The 17746-nt window shown below is 44.7% G+C and overlaps 1 protein-coding gene across 2 annotated transcripts in view; it reads right to left on the bottom strand.

Annotated features, from left to right (window-relative positions):
- Positions 1-4627: 4627 nt before the first annotated feature.
- Positions 4628-17746, bottom strand: part of PITPNB (phosphatidylinositol transfer protein beta) — a 35849-nt gene continuing 22730 nt past the window's right edge. The window contains exons 9-12 of one of the 2 annotated variants that reach the window (XM_040611664.1): positions 13003-13113; positions 10684-10806; positions 7449-7533; positions 6525-6564 (exon numbers count right to left, since the gene is read on the bottom strand). In XM_040611664.1, coding sequence (XP_040467598.1) covers positions 7486-7533; positions 10684-10806; positions 13003-13113 — 282 coding nt within the window. In that variant the 3' untranslated portion in view covers positions 6525-6564; positions 7449-7485. Of the gene's footprint in view, positions 6565-7448; positions 7534-10683; positions 10807-13002; positions 13114-17746 lie in introns of both variants that reach the window. The other variant, XM_040611655.1, reaches the window with a different exon arrangement.

Below are 17746 nucleotides of genomic sequence, written 5' to 3'. Positions count from 1 at the left end.
GCATCCTCCAGAGGTGAGGAGGCCAGGAGCCTTGCCTCGTACTGGAAAATTTCTGAGTTTTCCTCTGAAACACAAATTTCCAGCGCCTGGGGAAAAAGCTTTATGAAATACATTTTTTAAGGGAGACTGACGGGCAGGGAAGTGCCGGCGGCTGCTCACGGTCCCTTGTCCCTCTGGAGCCCCAGGACAGCAGGAACCTTCGCCGTGGCTGCTCTCCCCGTCTGACGCCAATGAACCTGCTGGGTTCAGCCGCGACGGCCCCCAGCAGGCCCCGGTGCTGGTGTCGGTGCCGTGGGCTTGGCTCACACCTGGGCGCCCGAGGCAGGTCGGGCGGTGAGTGGGCACGCTGTCTCGGTGGAAGCGCAGTCCCTCCGTTCCTCGGGCACACGCAGGCAGCCCCGCTCAAATGCCTGCGCTGCCCCGTGACTGTGGGATCAACCGTCCCGTGCAGACGGACCCCGGGAGGGCAGGGAATGAGGTGGGAGATACGGGGAGGGGGAAGCTCCCCCGGGACCCACCACACATGGGCAGCGGCTCATTTGGAGCCATTTTCTCCTCAAGTTTAATTAAATGCTGGGGGGGGTTCTTTCTTGCTTAGACTTTCTCAGCTTGGCGCTTCACGCCCGCATCCCTGCCCATCCCATGCCAGTTTTTCACGGTGATGCCAGAGGGCCAAGGCCGGTGCTGCAGGCACAGGCAGCGTGCGGGTGGCGGTTCCGCAAGGGCCCAGCAGACAGTGTCACCGCTCCCGTCACAGCACTTGTGTACACCGAGGAGTGACACCACCGAAGTAATGTTCAGAGGGGCTCGGCTTTTTTTTTCTTTTAAAGAAGCTAAAAACAGGGGGAGAAACAACAAGTAACCAAGTGACCTGGCACTAAGCCCCACCGGTCCTGCCGGGAGATCATCTCGGTGCCCTCGGCACCTTCACCCAAAGGGGAAACAGGCGGTGCAGCCTGCCCCGCTTGTTCACAAAAATGGTGGAATAGTTGCTCCAAAGAGTGAAGAGGAGGAATAATTATGCTTTAAGTACAGATGCTCACCTCTGGAAATGCAGATTTGGTGGTGATGGACCCATCAATACGGGTGATGCCAGAGTCAGAAATCCCCAAGCGGTGGGAAGGTTGACTGTGCTCACCCCAGAGGAGCCAGAGCACCGCCAAGTAGATGATGGAGCTCCTAAATACAGCTGAATCAACTGAGTTTGGGGAAATTCATAGTAAGTTGTCTTACTGGAGACGTTTTCAGACTGCTCAGAGAGCACTTACAAAGGCATTAGGCTGGAAAACCCAACACACCCAAAATCCCAAAACACAAATCTCAGCAGATTTTTTTTTCCTGACGTTTCCCAGTCCACACATTAAGGCAAAAGATGGAAAACACTCCCCTTTCTTTTCAATGATTAAAAAAAAATCCTCCAGAAAAAAACAAATCCCTTAGAAGTCCCTTTTAGACCACACTTATGTGCAGCCAAGTGATGGATTTAAAAGGTTACTGCTGGAATATGGTTCACAGCAGTCTATTGCAGTGAATAAATATCACGTTTACATATCCATTATAACAAAACTATGTTGCACTTCCATTACTTCATGTTGGTTTGCCATCTGGAAGCTAAACAAGCTGTGTAGTAAAAATAAAATAATTCCATTTTGCATTTACCAAAAGGAGCCATACAAGTTTCAATTTATAGCAGGCGATTACGGAACCTTAGCAGGCAGAAATCTGCCCTCAGAGAGTGGAGCCGTGCCCATGTGGGAGGGCAGTTAACAGAGCCACGAGGGCTCCGCCGTGCCAAGCAACCCTTTGGAGAACCCATCTCACACGGCAGCATCGGTGCGGAGACCGGCCTGGAAACACGTTTGTGGGAAACTCGCCCCGCTCACCCTGAGCAGGCTGCACGCAGAGCCAAACGCCGTCGGAGCCACCAAGCACTGCTCAGCTTGTGTCACGTTCAGGCTTTGTGTCACGTATTCAGAAACTCCCCGAAGAAGGGGCGCTTCCTTGCTCTGAGCCTTCCACCAAGAAAAAACCCCGTGTGAACAGCGCTGCCCATCACCATGTGCCTGCCCAAACCCCAGGTCCCTGAAGGCAGGGGTTGGGGTGTCACCAAGCCCAGAGCACGCAGGGCTCTCCCCAGCCAGGCCTCCTGCTGCCCCCGCGGGACCAAACACCCCAACTTTACACGTCCCTGCTCCCCCGACACCGAGCGGCAGCTGTGAATTGCCCAGGCACCCAGATGGAGGGGGTCTCCGTGCACCCGCTCCTGCCCCAGTGCCACCGGCAAGGAGCTTTACCTGCTGCTGGCTGCAGGTTGCCAGCGCCAGACCGGGGATGGAGGCACCTGCATCCTCCTTCCTATCTGACATCCAGCCCTTTGACTTCTGTTCAGGTAGAACAAGCATCCTTCCTGCTGACACACTCACTGCTGAAAGCAGAAAACCAACAGTCAATTCTGAACCGTTTTCTTGCCGCAGCTGCCAGCCAGCCCGCTCCCCACACCGAGCATCAGGGCAAGACCCTCTGCCCCCTTCACCCACGGCTGCAGAGAGATGCTGTGCCTCTGCGATACCTCCCTGGACTAATGCATCACTCCCAGCATCCCGTAACATGCACCCATCGTATGTCCCAGAGCTCAGGGGCGACAGCAGCTCCTGCTCCGGCTGCCCCCACCATGCTCCGCATCCCTCGGCCGTTCTGCAGCCAAGCAGCAGCCTCTGCGGTCAGGGGGGCAAACCCCCAGCGCTGCTGCTCAGCAGGGACAGGCAGCAAACCCAGTGCCAGCAACCTCGACAGCAAGAGCTCATGTGCAACGAGTGCTGAGAAGAGGGGGAAAGAAGACAGGAGTAAAGCCTTGTTGCAGGCAATGCCGAGCAGCAATGCCGATGCCGGTTTAACTCAAACTTTCATCAAAAAAGGCTGAAAGCTGGGACCCGAGAGGAAAAGTTACTGTTGTAAAGTAAAAAGTAAAGCTGTTGTAAAAACTGCAAAGTGCCTTGCAATCACCAGCCGCTGCTCTTAAGCCTTTCTGTAATTTATCAGTTCCATGATTGCACAGACTGCTTTTTTCCTGCCACAATTCTGATCGTTTCTTCCTCACTACAGCAGTTATGTTATTTTAAAATACTTGACAAAAAGACTAGGTCGTTCCTGGGATGCTCCGTTACAAGAAGACTGAAGCCAGGGAGGGGAGGCCAGAGCCAGCTTCCAACAGGACACCGAGGCAAGCTTCAGTCCTGTACGTACCAAACACAAAGGCTCCTCCTGTTCCACCCTGCAGCTCTCGCAGCACTTTCTGGGGCCTGATCAGGGAGCGAGAGGACCTCGCGCTACCCAACAATGACTATGTCTTTTCAAAAAAGCTTTTAAAAATCACAGATGCTCTCTGAAATCCAGCACCTTCAGCAGACCAGCAGCGCGCGATCTATTTCTCATTTTCTCATCCCCTGGGACGATGGTTTTAATCAGCATTAGCGAGCTCCTGCTCCTCATCTTGAGGCCTTACCGGGAGACGTAGCCCATTGGAGATGCATCCCACCAGCAATGCAGCTGGGGAAGGCCAGCGCTGCTGGGCAGCAACCCCAACCCCAACCCCCACCCCCCCCAGCAGCCCCTTCCCCACCCAGCCGCCCTGCTGCCCTCCCCGTGCTGGCCTGGGAGCCACCAGCCTGCGAAGCAAGGGCAGCCTGCCGGTGGGAGCCGACAGGGCAGAGAATGGGATCAGCTGGGCAGGGACCCCCGCATCAGCACCCACCGCCCGCAACCCTTTCTCCCATCCAGACTCCAGCTCGGGCGCACTGAGCAGCTTCACCTCCTGCCTGGGACTACCGCAAGCACTCTGGTACCCAACAGCCACCCGGTGCCACCCGATGAGGCAGCTGCCTATGTTAATTTTATATTACTTAATCCATTTCTAATTATTTCTCCAAAAGTCTGTTCTGAAGCCTTGCGCATCACCGACACCAGACTGAACGTGCCGCCTGGAATTGCGCAGCCGTTCCCCCGCACGCCATACATACATATTCCATACTCACATGATCTTACCCCAGCCTGAAAGGTTTCTCAGCCATCCTTGCCAAGAGACACACAAATTTATGGGCTGCTCCCTCAGGTTATGCCAGAGCGGCTGTTCGCTCTGGAGGAAACTGTGCTCGGACAGCCGCCTCCGCACCGGGCAAGGTGAGCTCCGCGCCTCCATCCTGTCCTCTCCGCACAGCAGGACCATCCTCTCAGCGCAGGGACAAGATGCAGAATCAGCAGCAGCTGTAACAGACGAAGACGGCCACAGGCAGAGAGCTGCTGCAGACTGAGAGCATCAAACACCAAGTGTCTGCATAATCGTCAGCCCGGCACGTTAAGGTAGGCAGTCATGATACACAACAAAAGCAAAAGGATCTCATCCTCTTCTAGATAGTGGCACGGTTCCAGCTAAATATGCGTTGCTCAGCTTGGAGTCCTGAAACAAAAGAAAAATCACAAGCAGCCCTTCCCTCCCCCCGCCAGGTTTGAGCTCACGGCCGCCAGAGCGCATCCTTAGAGGACTTCCAACCTTCTCACACAGCTCAATAAAACTAAATGCCAGCTCATTAGCGAACTGCAAATACTAATACCTAAGACAAGAGACAGAGCATTTTATGATCAAATTTATTTAATTAAATTTCATTGACTGTTTTACTGTAGGTCACACCAGAGACTGCCAAAGTAAACTAAACATTTTACATTCACTACAAGATTCTCTCAAGTTTTCACTAGTCCAAAAACATGAAAGTTGTAGGGTCCCTTTCCCTCAGTTTGCGTTATGACTCACATCAACGGCAGCGGGATTCGCATTCCAGCGCTGAAGAGAGAACCGAGCCCTTGGGTTCCAGGTGTGCAACAGCCCTCCTGGCTGCTCACACTTGTCAAATGGTACGTGTGCATGTATGCGTGCGCATCTCTCTATGTACATTTACAAAACCAACCTCCTGATGGTACAGAGGACAAAACCATTTAACTACCAATCCAGAAAGGAAAAAAAAATAATTAATTTCGCAACACAGAGGGTGGGAGGGTGCAATTACACCAGAGAGGGACAGATGCCCGCATGCTGGCAGACACATCAGTGCCTGGCACTCACAGCAGACAGGCGTGCAGGCAGGGCGAGTTGCACAGCAGACCTGGCCCACCCTGGAAGTTTAGGAAGATTTTGTCACTGACTGTAATGAAAATCAGATCACTCCTCTTGTAAGCAAAGTAGGTCCAAAATGATGTCAAAGTACTTGGAGGTATGTGACATGATGAAGATGGAAGCTTAAGCAAGGTTCACCCCACCGAGGCTTCTGGGGATGCTGGGAGGAAACCAGGCATTAATATAACTTTATCTAACTAGTGTTTTTAAAATAATTGTTTCTGATCTAGCAAGCATTTTGATAATATACATCTATGATATGCTCTGAATAGTTCCTTAAAAAATGCTGAAGACATTTCCCCTATTTGAGAATTATCTACAGGAGGTCTTTATTATACCATCTTTTCTTTTACGTGTCTACTCCTAACAAATATCAGAGAAATATGTCAGATGCTACAATTTAAACTTTCATCATATCTGAAAGTATACATCTCTTTTAAAGTGTATTTTCAACATGAAAAGAGCTAAAATCACAATTATATCCCATTGCGTAATGTGTGTGAAATCAAGACCATTTGCATAGCTTCCAAAGTGAAACTCTGGAGAACAGCGATTTCATTAACAGGAAGCATCACTTGAGGGAAGGGCTACCATCGCCCTCCACGTCCACAGATACACTTGAAATAGTCTACAAGTATTGCCAGTATCTTTGTCTAAAAAAGCCAGCTTCTGGAAAATTTCAAGTTGCATTTATTTTATAAATCACAAGCCATTTTTCCTTAATCTTGCCAATTTTAATGAAGAAAAAACATTAGCAATTCAATGTACAAAAGTCCAATAAAACACGATTTTTTTTTCTTTTAAATCAGTGAATGGGTAAAGTTTGGGTTAAACTTACTCAACAGTAAAAGTCTTCCAATTTCCACTAATAGAAATTTTTTTTTTCTGATTTGACTATAGGATAATGACAACCCAGAAATAAATAGCTATAAATACATTCATTGTTCCTATTCCAAAAATAACCACATAGGGAAGACACAAAACTGAAATTAACTTATTTGAATCTGTTTCTTTACAATGAGATATGGGGCAAGTTATAGCAGAGTGACTCAAGACAGGAAAAAAACACAAGTAGGGAATAAATTGGTCCAGTATTGACATTCATGAAACATACCAGTTAGCATAATTCATCCTTTAAATGACATTACTCAGTTGATTTTTATTTGCTTCGGGTATACATAATGAAAGCAGTTTCCTTTGAATCTTTGCTGAGGACAGGTATAGTACCCTGGAGACACTGTAACAACCCCCTTCAGTATGCATGTGCGTATATATAATTATATACAAATAATCATGCATCCACACACACATTTGTATATCAACACTGCATGTGACGGTTAAATCCATCATCATTCATCATTGGCAGCACTTGTTCCTCTGACTTGGCCTTGATTACGTAACTGTGGAGAGAGAAAATACATAATTAAGCATTAATAGTTTCCTCAAACGGCAAATTCCAAACAGGCAGTTTTATTATTCTCCAAGAAAAGTAGGGCAGAGCAGTCAAAACATCACCAGGACTGAGCAAATCACACCAAAGCAATGCAAGACTCGTTAGGGAATCTTAATTTGGGTGCTGTGCTCAGTGGCGGACAGCAGCTCCAGTCCTCGAGGAGCCCCACGCTAATCAGCAGGATTTTAAAAACGCTTTGGCTGGGGACCCCATCTGCAGCATTAAAACAGTCACGGCGGGAAACACCCCCAGCGAAGTACTGGACACGAGCACTCAAAAGCTGGCAACGCAGGGACAACCCGTTTCCTGCAGTAACAGTTTTAACACAATTTAGTAACAATTTATAAATATCTGGGTGGAACTGAATTTCAGGGACTTAACAGGCTTTGACGACGACAGTCCTAAATTACATGGACCAAATCCACGTATCACTTTGCTGCCGGGTGTGCAGCAGAATGATGCTCGCCGACTTCTCTGATCTGTGCCCAGAAGACTACCTGTGGGCTTCAGAGCTCAGTGCCAGCAGTGACACCAACAGGTCACGCACAGCGGGCTTCTGCGCTGGGTAAGCAGGCAGGACCAGGGGAGGTGGCCAACACCGCAGGCGTCCGGCCACCGCAGCGAGCGCCCCCAGCACAGGAGGTTCTCTTGTGCACCCTGGACACCAAGGGTCATCTCCACATGTTGATCACCACAAGGTTATCAAACAGGAGGGAGGTAAGGCCCAGAAGTGTTATCTGGATAATGTCCATTCAGGTGATTTCTGCCAGCAACTCCCATCCATCAGAACATTAATCACTTTTCTCCTTTTCCATCCAGCAGTTGACTTACACAGCTTGATTTGCCTCAGAACCTACAGAGAACTCCTCTAGACGTCAGCAGCCAAAGTGCCTCGAACGGAACCCTTCTTACGCATCTAAACGTAAAATAAAACTGTGAGCTACCACATAAAGAACCTATCAAGCTGTTGGTTAGTAAGAGAGAAGTAATAACCTACATGACCAGGACCGCCTTTCCCTGGCCAGGACAAGAACCAGCCTCAAGCTACAGCTGAGGGTTTGTCTGGAGATGGGGGACACAGTGTTTCTTTTTGGGAAGGAACACTGGGAACTGTATAGCAGCTGTAAATGACACTTTTTAAATTTTTTAACAGCCCATGATGCTTCAGCATGGAGCCTCCCTGCTTGAAATACCCAATGTGGTGTTTCTACCCTCACAAAGACATGCAGTAGGTCGGTCACAGTGCTCTGGCAGGGTCAGATGCTTTTCTACTATGTACTGATTAGCTGATGTGTATTTAATGAAGCACAGGTGCTCCTCATCTCCAGGAGTCAGACACATAAACCACGAAGTAAAAGATAAAGAAAATCAGTGAGAAAAGGATGGGCTGGGCTAGAGAAAGTCTGGAAGAACACTGATGACTATTCAGAAAGCAACAAAAGAAGTAACAAAAGCAGATATCCCGACCATCAAAAAAAAAAAAAAAAAGTCAACTTAATATGAAGAACAGGACCAACAAAAGAACTGAAATGTGCACAGAAGCCAAAGCGAAAGATTAGCTCAAACCAGGAAGAAGAAAGGGTGTTAATGAGAAAGCAAACAGGAACAGAAAGCATCGTGTGTAAGAAAGTGTAATGCTGCCCATATTATCAGGTTTGCTTCCTGCAGGTGTGTTGGTTTTTTAAGCATCACAGAACTGCATAGTGCAATACTGTCAAAAAAGCCAACTACTCTACAGGGATGGAAGCAGGAAGATACTCTTGTCATATTAAGCACCTTATCACTAAGTGTCCTCACTTCCCAGAGGTCCTGGCCATTAACAAAAAATGATGAAAAAAATAAGGTTTTGTGGTACATTCGGGATTTAGTGGAAGTTACTGTTTAGCACAACAGATGAAGTAGTTAAATCTGAAACAAACACAAATTATTTGGGATAAAATTGGCATTTGTATTGTATTTGGCAGTGACATTTTTGCCTTTAGGTTATTCTCCAATAATGCACTTTACCACAAAAACCTTGAAATTGCATCATTTACAGGTGTTTGTAGATAACTATTGTAACAGTTGAGAAAAACCTCAAAATTTTAACAGTATGTCCCCACTCCTCTCACATTTCACAGTGCACATAGAAAAGCTGTGTTAGTATAACTCACCAATACATTTCTCTTGCAAAAAGCTGACTTTTTCAACAAGTAATACACTTAAGTTCCTGATGGTAATGTCTTACACAACAAGTTATTTGAAATAAAATATTTGCATTGCTTTGCAAAACAAGAAAACAGTAAACAAACATGGTTGATATTTAAGAATGAGGCTAAGTGTGACACCCAGAAGCATGTGATCTGGGTTTGGCTTAAGGTAAGAACTAAAAAGCAGCAAATATTTTGAAAAAAAAAAAAATACTAAAAGATTACTTACCAGCAAAAAATGTGAGACAGAACTTTCTCTACAAGAAGATAGACATCCACAGTGCACAGAAACACAAAAGGGAAATTTTCTCATGCACACAGATGTGCCAAGTGCTGCTTGCTCTCTCCAATACACACCTTGTATGCATCCCTCACACTGCCACTATCCCTTGGCACAGAAATTGGATTAAGTCGGTTTCATTCCAAATAAAGAACTATGGGTGTGCCAAAGAGAACCCCTCTGGCAAAAATCAGTTGGAGAGAGGAAAGCGGTTACTCTTCCTCCTTCACAGACACCTAGGAATAGGTTCTGCTATAAAGTAGAATTAAAGGAATCCATGTCAGATAACTCTTCCTGTAACCAAAAATATCCAAATGCCAATGAAAGAGCACAATGTTTGCAAGAGCAAGTGAGTATCATTCTCTTCCAAAGCATATTCTGGGAACTGCCAAAGCAGACAAACCCTTCTGCTTATTTGAAAGGAAAAGTTTGGTTTTACCAGCTTAGAACATCAACCTATTAACACAAAGCACAACGAAGAACCACGTCTTCTAAATCCAGAAAACAACTCTACCCAATGCAAGATGGTTCCACGCAGTTTGTAAAGCCCAAACATGGAGAGCACAACAAGTGGGGATGGAGGAGCTACAGGTAGTTTTGATACTAAAAGATGTGCTAGGCACAAACCACAAAATGCGCTTCAGAACCACTGTCAACAGCAGGTCTAAAGCACCAGGCAATCTGGTTACAGATGTCTGGCAGCTGAAATGAGTTAAACCATGCAAAAAAGCAAGTTATAGCTGAAGACACATCGTGTCTTGAATGAACCAAGACAATGAAAGGAAAGTGACAAGCTGAATGGGTTTGGGGCATAAGGCAACTGGCAAAGACTGCCAGAAACTCAAAAAACCAGCAGGACTTACAATGAGAAAGGTCATGCTCTGGAATGGCACTACAGAAGGCGGGTCCCTGCCTAGCCTGGGATGCTCCTCTGCCTCGTAAAGGAAAGAGTAGAGAAAGTGCCCTATGGATGAGTTTCCTTCTAGACATCAGTCCAAAGACAGACCAGGCTATACGTTTTTGGTCCTCACAGCCACTAGAGCACGAACACTGACACTATTTCAAGCCTGTTCATTATCACTGACTTCCTTTTTGCAAGAACAATTCTCAGTTTTGGTGTGCTGATTGGGATGAGTGGAACAGCTGAAGTGACACATAGAAGCTTTCTTGAAGACACGTTTGAAGAGAAAAAGTAAAAAGATCTAATGATGATTAGAAAGGAAACAAAACAAGACATCGGATGGAAAAGCAAGATGACAACTGAATTCTAACTGACAAGTGACAAAAAGGCCCCAAATGGAACTTTGTCAATGGGTATGGCACCATAAGTAAAGGGGTGGTCAGGGCAGACATTCTGGATTTAGTGACATCAGAAATATTTACCTTACAGCCACTTCCAGCTTGACACAACACAGTACGCAGAAGCTTGAGGTGCACAGGTCTGCACAGGAGAACCACTAAAGGGCCTGTCATGTTCATCAGCACTTGCCCAAACACACAAACGGGAATGGACACAACGTAACTTGCGCCAATTCCCGAACAGATAAATCTACGGGTAGATAGCACACACACCTCAGCCTCAAAAAAGCATCCTTACCGCTTCCAGCTCCTTTTGGGTTTCATCCTCCATTCTCCTAATGTCTTCCATTGTCAGATCAATCCACTTGTCAATCCAACAGAACAGCTGGCGATGAAAGTTGGTAAATATCCTTTTTTCTTGCTTTAAGAAGATAAACAAGCATTAGATAATAGGCCTACATTTTGCCAAAGACTGGTGAAGTGACTGCAGCTGTTCAGTTCGAGAAGTTATGATCTTTAGGTGCATGCTGTTTCACACTGCTCAGGTTCAGCCCCCTCATATTCCTGGATCCAATTTTAACTCATCTCATTTCTCACATGCTTTAACATGGAAATAAATTAACAAATTTCACTATAAAAAAAATAAAGTTTTAAGAAAGTTCAGCAATTCATGTCACTTGAAAATGCTGAAGAATCCTTTTCAAAATCTGTTCCAGCTCCAAGATAGCACTAAAGAAAATAAAAGTAGCATTGCAACAGCTAGAACATTTAGCATGAACTGCACAAAAAATCTACAACAGAACTGTTGCAGGTTCTGTGCTCACTGTTAAAAGAAACAAGAGCAGCCAATTCCTAAAGCCAGAATGAAGCAAAAAGGGAAGTAATTCTGACTCCAAAGATGGCATGCTTGTAATTTGTACCAAATCAGCATCCCAGTAATACCTGCCATGCAATTTCAGAGGTACAAAACCTTGACAGTATAAATATTCAAGCTAAGGCTTCCACAGCCTTTTCATTAAAGTACACCTCTCTGTGTTCTGAATCGATGACAGTAGGAATATTTTCACTGTACCTCTCCTACTTAAATTGGTAGGTTTCACATTTCAAAACACTCTCCATCTCCAAAACCACACTGTGTTGTGCCAAAGAACTGCAACTTGCCAGCTCAGTCCATCTCTAGTGCCCTGAAATCTCAGCTTTTATAACAGCAACTTGGATGATGAAAGATGTATCATACAAATGATTTGATCTGCAAGATTTCCAGTACGGCTTCCGACTGCTCGGATAAAAGTAGTCACGTATATACAACACTGGCATCTATTTTAGTACTAAAACTCATGACTTCTGCATGCATTCAGCTACCCAGGCTGCCACCTAAAGTTCTCGTCTTGTTCATCTGCTCCCAGACTTTGCATCACTCAAGCTGCTGGCTGTCCTCAAAACCAATGCTGACCATATCTAACATACCGTTCTTGACAACTAGCAGACAGAGATAACTTCCTCTAAACAGTAAGCTTCAAGTAAAGCAAGGAAAAAAAGAAGAAGCTGTATCTTCAAATACTTCTCATCAGACCACAGAATCAGTCTTGGCTCTTCCACTCAGCTTATTTCCTAACAGTGTTCAGTTTGAAATGCATGACAGGCAACTCCTTCCCAAACCCACCACGCTAAATGTGGTCTCCAATGTCTCTTTACCCTTACTTTATACTGTCGCCATCACAAACTTCCTTCTCCATCACATTTTTCAGTTACTATTGTTTGACACTTTTTTCTTTTGCTATCACATTTATTGAAATCCATAAGAAGCACTTAATGCAGTTAGCTGTGTGGTCCACTGGGAGCTGAAAGCCCTGGTCACCACAAGGAAAAAGGTCTGGCGCTGGCTGTCCATGAGGAAACACGACGGCCAGCCGCTACTGGATGATCACATTCTGGTTAACCCACTGTTACAGCGTATTTACTCTGGACTGGAGAGAACTGGCATGATGGTCTAGATTAAACACTCTAGCTACACCTAAGTTCACATTCTAAATATTTCATTGTACTTTAGAAAATATTTTACTATTCATATGCTGGTGATACAGCAGTAACAAAATAAGACATAATCGTAAACTGACCAAACACCACGATCGCCAGCTACATCCTAGTGCACTGGATTCTACCGGTGTCATACCTGGTTTTGCAAGCACTCAATTCCAAAAAAAAATCAAATAGTTTAGAATTAGCAGAAACACAAAGAGTTTCATAAGAAAACTAGAACATAAAATACTAGAGAAACACCAGCACGTTTTATGCAACTTTCAACTTAGGAGAGAAAAAAAACCAAAAAGAACCACAGACCTCTCTCCCTGCCAAGTGTCGGTGCGTACCAAATCAAGTGCTAAACCTGCATGAGACAGACTCTTTGCCTATACCTTCGCTTTTTTAACCTGGAAAGTTATTCTAGTGTCACCAATGAAACACCATCACTAGTAGATTAAGACACCAATGGTTGTACTTGCTGAAGAAATGAACAGAAAGTCAGCAACAGGAAATTTCATCACTCTTCCCCCTCAACCCCCCCCACCGCCACAGACCCACCTCCCCAGCCGCCTCCCAACAAGGCAGAGGCACTTACCTTTTGTATAAAGTTTTCAACTTTGTTCTGCAGTCCCCACCATTTAAATTTGATAGTCACCAACTTGTAAGCACACATTTTAGGACACTCTTCATCAGTTGCTAGCTCTTTCTGTTCATGGATAATGGGAAGGAATTTTTAATTTTATAAAACTTTACTTCAGTCAAATTCATTATTAGAAATTATAATTCCAAGTATTCTATTAGGATTACATTGTTAATTTATAGTAAATTAAATAATTGTTTCAATTATAACTCTAAGTATTATTAGAATTATAATAGTACTTGGAATTCCAAGCATTAGTAAATACTTAGCACTGTACTCTGAACACAGGGCATTAACAATCTATCAGGTTAAATCTGTAAAACAATTCTATCCATGCTGCAGACATCTTAGTCTTGCCACGGATTTAATTTTCATGATTTCCACTGTAATATACTTTCTGACATTTTGAAATGACAATGAAGCTAGATTACAACAGCTAGCACCAAATTATTTTTACTTTTGGGTCTACTGTGCAAAGGCAATTATAATCAGAGTTGTACCAAGTTGCTCAGCAGCGGCAGAAACCCGCCCCTCAGGTCTGCCTCTCGCAAAAGTACAAAACTTCATCTCCTTGCGGTTCTGCTCTGCCCACACAGACGCTGGCGTGCTCCCCCCTCTTCCTCCCTCCATCACATCCCTCTCCTGCAGACAGTGCCAGAAGGGTACGTCTGTACCCAGGGGCAGAGGTAATTTCTAGTTTTAAGGTGTAATTTACATATTTATTTTTGCATACTGAATTGCAGACCTTCTGACTACTACCCTGAGAAAAATAGGGAGAGAATTTGTTTATCATCAATGTCAACAGGTGGTTGTAAAAGCAACTAAAGCTCCACTTCGAACTGCTTGGAAGCAAGTCCAGCTTAAGGACTTCGTGCAGAGGACAGATTCCCCAGAGGAATGAACGGAGGGAAATTCATGAGACACCCACAACCATTTTGTCTAATTCCCAGGTTTCTTACAGTTCCTACATCCAAACAATTTTCAAGTACCTGTAACATCATACACAGTGATTTTCCTACAATTCATGTGGTCCAATTTACATAATACAAGAGCCCATATCATGTTTTCAGTTCAACAAAGTGTGTTAGGTTACGCCAAGCCTTGTAAAAGAGGAAGGAAAAATAAGAAAGGAAACAAAAAAACCAAACCAAAAACGGAAGTTGACAGTAGCTTAAAAAAACCCCTAAAAATCTGTGTGTGTGGCTTGAACAACAAACAATTACTAGAAGTCCACAGATTTTTATTCTTTGTATCTGCAACAAACTTCTAAGTAGGAATACTTTACATAACTTTAAAGCTAGATTTCTTTCAACCATGAAAAGGACAACTCCTGTTGGTCATGTACACAATAAAAAGATTACTGTGAGACATATCTAACGTATAAAAAAATTAGGTGCGTAATGAATATTTAAGACAGATTTTTATTCACAAATACTCACCACCAGAGAGCACTTAAAGGAAAACCAGTTATAATCAGAAGACTGATGGTCTATTCACAAGCAAAAAACAAAGTGCAGCTGTTGTTTGGTGTTCCCGAACAGCACCAGCCTATGCCCAGGCGTCAGTAACAGGGCAGAACTAAATGGCACATGCAAATTCAGTGCCACCAGTTCCAGGCATTTAAAGTTCTCCTCATCATTCTACAGCTGTTTTTAAAAAACAAACCAGTAACTGCCCGCTTTCTTTAGGTCACGCAGGCTATTCCTGCATCAGCCTCCTCCTTCCTTCCTGAGCAGGAAGGAACAACGAGCTTCTAAGGCAGGATACACATTCTCAGCCCAGTTCACAAAAAAAACCCCTGTGACAATTTTACCCTGCTAGCAAGAGTACTTAGCCCAGGTAGAATGAGCTTACAATAATGGGAGTTCGAATACACGCCTCCCCTCGCCATCATTTTGGTACACGCAATACGCTTGTTTTATCGTGAGATGCCAGCTAATGCTTGGGCCTAGGACAAACCCCACCGCTCAGACCCAAAGTCTACCTGGCTCAGTATTTTGACAGCAACTAATGGTAGAAACCTACGTAAAAAAGTAAAACGCAAAGAAGAAAATATTGATAATTCACTTAGAAACTCAATCAGTCTCCAGCTACTCATAAGCTCAGAAACTTTCTGAAGCAGAGCTGTTTTCTGTCTTTGGACACACAAAGCGTGTGGGTATGTGTAGACTGCAAAATCATGGCATGGCTGAGTTGGAAGGGACCATCCCTGCCCACCAGGTGCAGGAGCCTTGCTCAAGAAGGGTCATCAAGAGCAGGCTGCCAAGACTGTGTCCAGTCAGGTTTTGAGTATCTCCATGGATGGAGACTCCACAGCCTCCCTGGGGAACCTGGTCCAGTGTTTAATCGCCTTCATAGTAAAAAAGTGCTTTCTGGTGTTCAGATGGAATTTTACATTATTTTTGTGTCTGTACAATCAGACTATCACAGGATCTTTCATCGTGTTGAAAAGACGACATTAGGAACAGCTATGGTGACAGCAAACAGGTCCATGGCATACACTGACTGCATCCTCAGCTCTCACCAAGACAAACTGAAGTACGCGGAGGACCCAGGAGGTACCTTTGCAAGCTTTTCTTCTGATAATACAGCATTAGTGGCAGCGAGGCGCCAGCTTTAGTTGCCCAAACCCTTTCTGATCTGTTGAAAATCTCAATGGTCCTGTTATGATGGCTCCCTGTGTTGCCACATAGCTTCCCATCCTCTCACAAAAACCTGGTTTGCTACTTTTCCCCCTAGGTTAATTGCCACCCAGCATTAAAATCACCGTAGCAGCAGGTACTGAAGTAGAGGAGTGACCAGTCAGTGCTGCACAGTGGTGCCCCTGAACCACAGCCTCACGCCACAGTGGGACAAGAGACACCTTACGTCCTTGAATTCAGACTGTGCCTATCAGTGATCTCAGGCCAGCTGGGAACGAGCGTGGTCCTGTGTGCTGGGACACGGGGCCTCCGCTCTGTCAGACACACCGGGCAGTTATCGGACATTTAAGACACAGGCCAAGCCTCGGACAGCAGAAGGGTGGTGTGCCTTCTGCCCACTTCAGCTCGCACAGCCACCTTGTAGCACTGGAAATCAGACGGAGAGCTTGCTGGCCCAAATGCATCCCACTCCAATATCTGACGCTTATCTTGCTGCTTTGCAAAAGCTAGTGGTAAAATAACTAATGGTGACATCTAAAGTAATGAACTACAAGAAAATTCACACCTCTCGGAGAAAGTCCTCCACACTGTATTTTGACAGAAACATTCATGGTGCAGTCAGAACGTTTTTGGGTAATGAGAGACAATACTTTTACAAGAAAATTTCAGGAACTGGGGCACCTTTTGTAATATATTAAAAAACCCCTCAGCACAGACTTCAGCATAATTCATCACAATACACACTAAACATAAGAAGTAAAATTATGCTCTGTCGATGAAATATTTCATTTACAGTAATGACAAAAGTGAAAACCTGTATCATAATTGGCAGCTGAGGGCCTATTCCTGACAGACTGCCTGTATATTCCTTCCAGTATACACCAGTTAGCTTCTCAGTTTCTATGAGGATATGTGGTGTAGCAGACAGTGTATTTCTTTCTGGGATGGGTATATATACATGAATTTGGATGGCTGTCTGTGGAAGGGTGTGCTTTGTGACTGGGGCAGGGATGTGCTGGCAAGTTTTGCATTGCTGTTAGGTGTCGCTGGGTTCCATGTGGTATGTGCTGGTCCACAGGAAATGTGTTCCTGAGTTGAGCCAAGCAAGGCTCTGGAGGAAATGGAAGCGGACCCCAGGCAAGAGACTCTACAAAGTTATTTCAAGATAAGATCATATTTACGTATGCAGTAACTGTTTAGGCTAAATTGTTAAGAGAAGTACAGAGGCATTACAAAGGCTGGCACATACATATTCTGGCACTGCACCAGTACACACACTACCTACGAAAGACTTTGTTCTCAAGCATGACTTTCCTGTAGTTGAATATATAAGCAGAACAAATTCACATTGGATGTGACTAAGTGCTAAGCTTTCACACTGCAGTCATACTGACAGCCACATAGGAACTGCTAAATGACCAAAGAATGCAGAAAACTGATTTCCCAAATCAACTCACATTACATATGCCAGACTGAAAATGTCAAGAACATGGTAGACGCATCTGTGCATGCATGTACAAAAACATGCACAAATGCAAGCACAGTGCGTTATCTCACTGAGGGAAAGTATGATGAATTACTGGAGGTTCATATGCATTTTGTACACACTCCATACAAATGAAAAACACCTAGATACTCAGTATGGTAAGGTGAAGACAGGGTTAGATTTAGTTGCCAGTCTTTTCTGCTAATTGTTTGGTAACTAAATAAAACACACACAGGTAGTAACTATCAGCCCGCTCTAATACACTGATATCCATTTAAACACAAGGAAATTTCCAACTAATTTTTTTTTCATTTTCAGTCACCTCCAGCGCACTGATGACTTCCATGGAATTCATCGCAGTGTATATTCACATGTCAAACTTGAGTAAGCATAAAGTTCATCCAATTTAAATTTGCATAACTTTGGTTATAGTAGTGATGTTAAACAAGTAGCAGACAGTGCTTTTGCTTACTAACACATTTGGAATTTTAGCTGAATACAAAAAAGTATTCATTTTCTGCCCTTTGTTTTAAGACTAACAGTACTAGTGCTAGTCTCTAAGGAACCATGA

Source organism: Falco naumanni, chromosome 1, assembly GCF_017639655.2.
Source record: "Falco naumanni isolate bFalNau1 chromosome 1, bFalNau1.pat, whole genome shotgun sequence".
In the NCBI taxonomy this organism is placed as follows: Eukaryota; Metazoa; Chordata; class Aves; order Falconiformes; family Falconidae; genus Falco; species Falco naumanni.
This window is presented reverse-complemented; position numbering and strand designations above follow the sequence as displayed.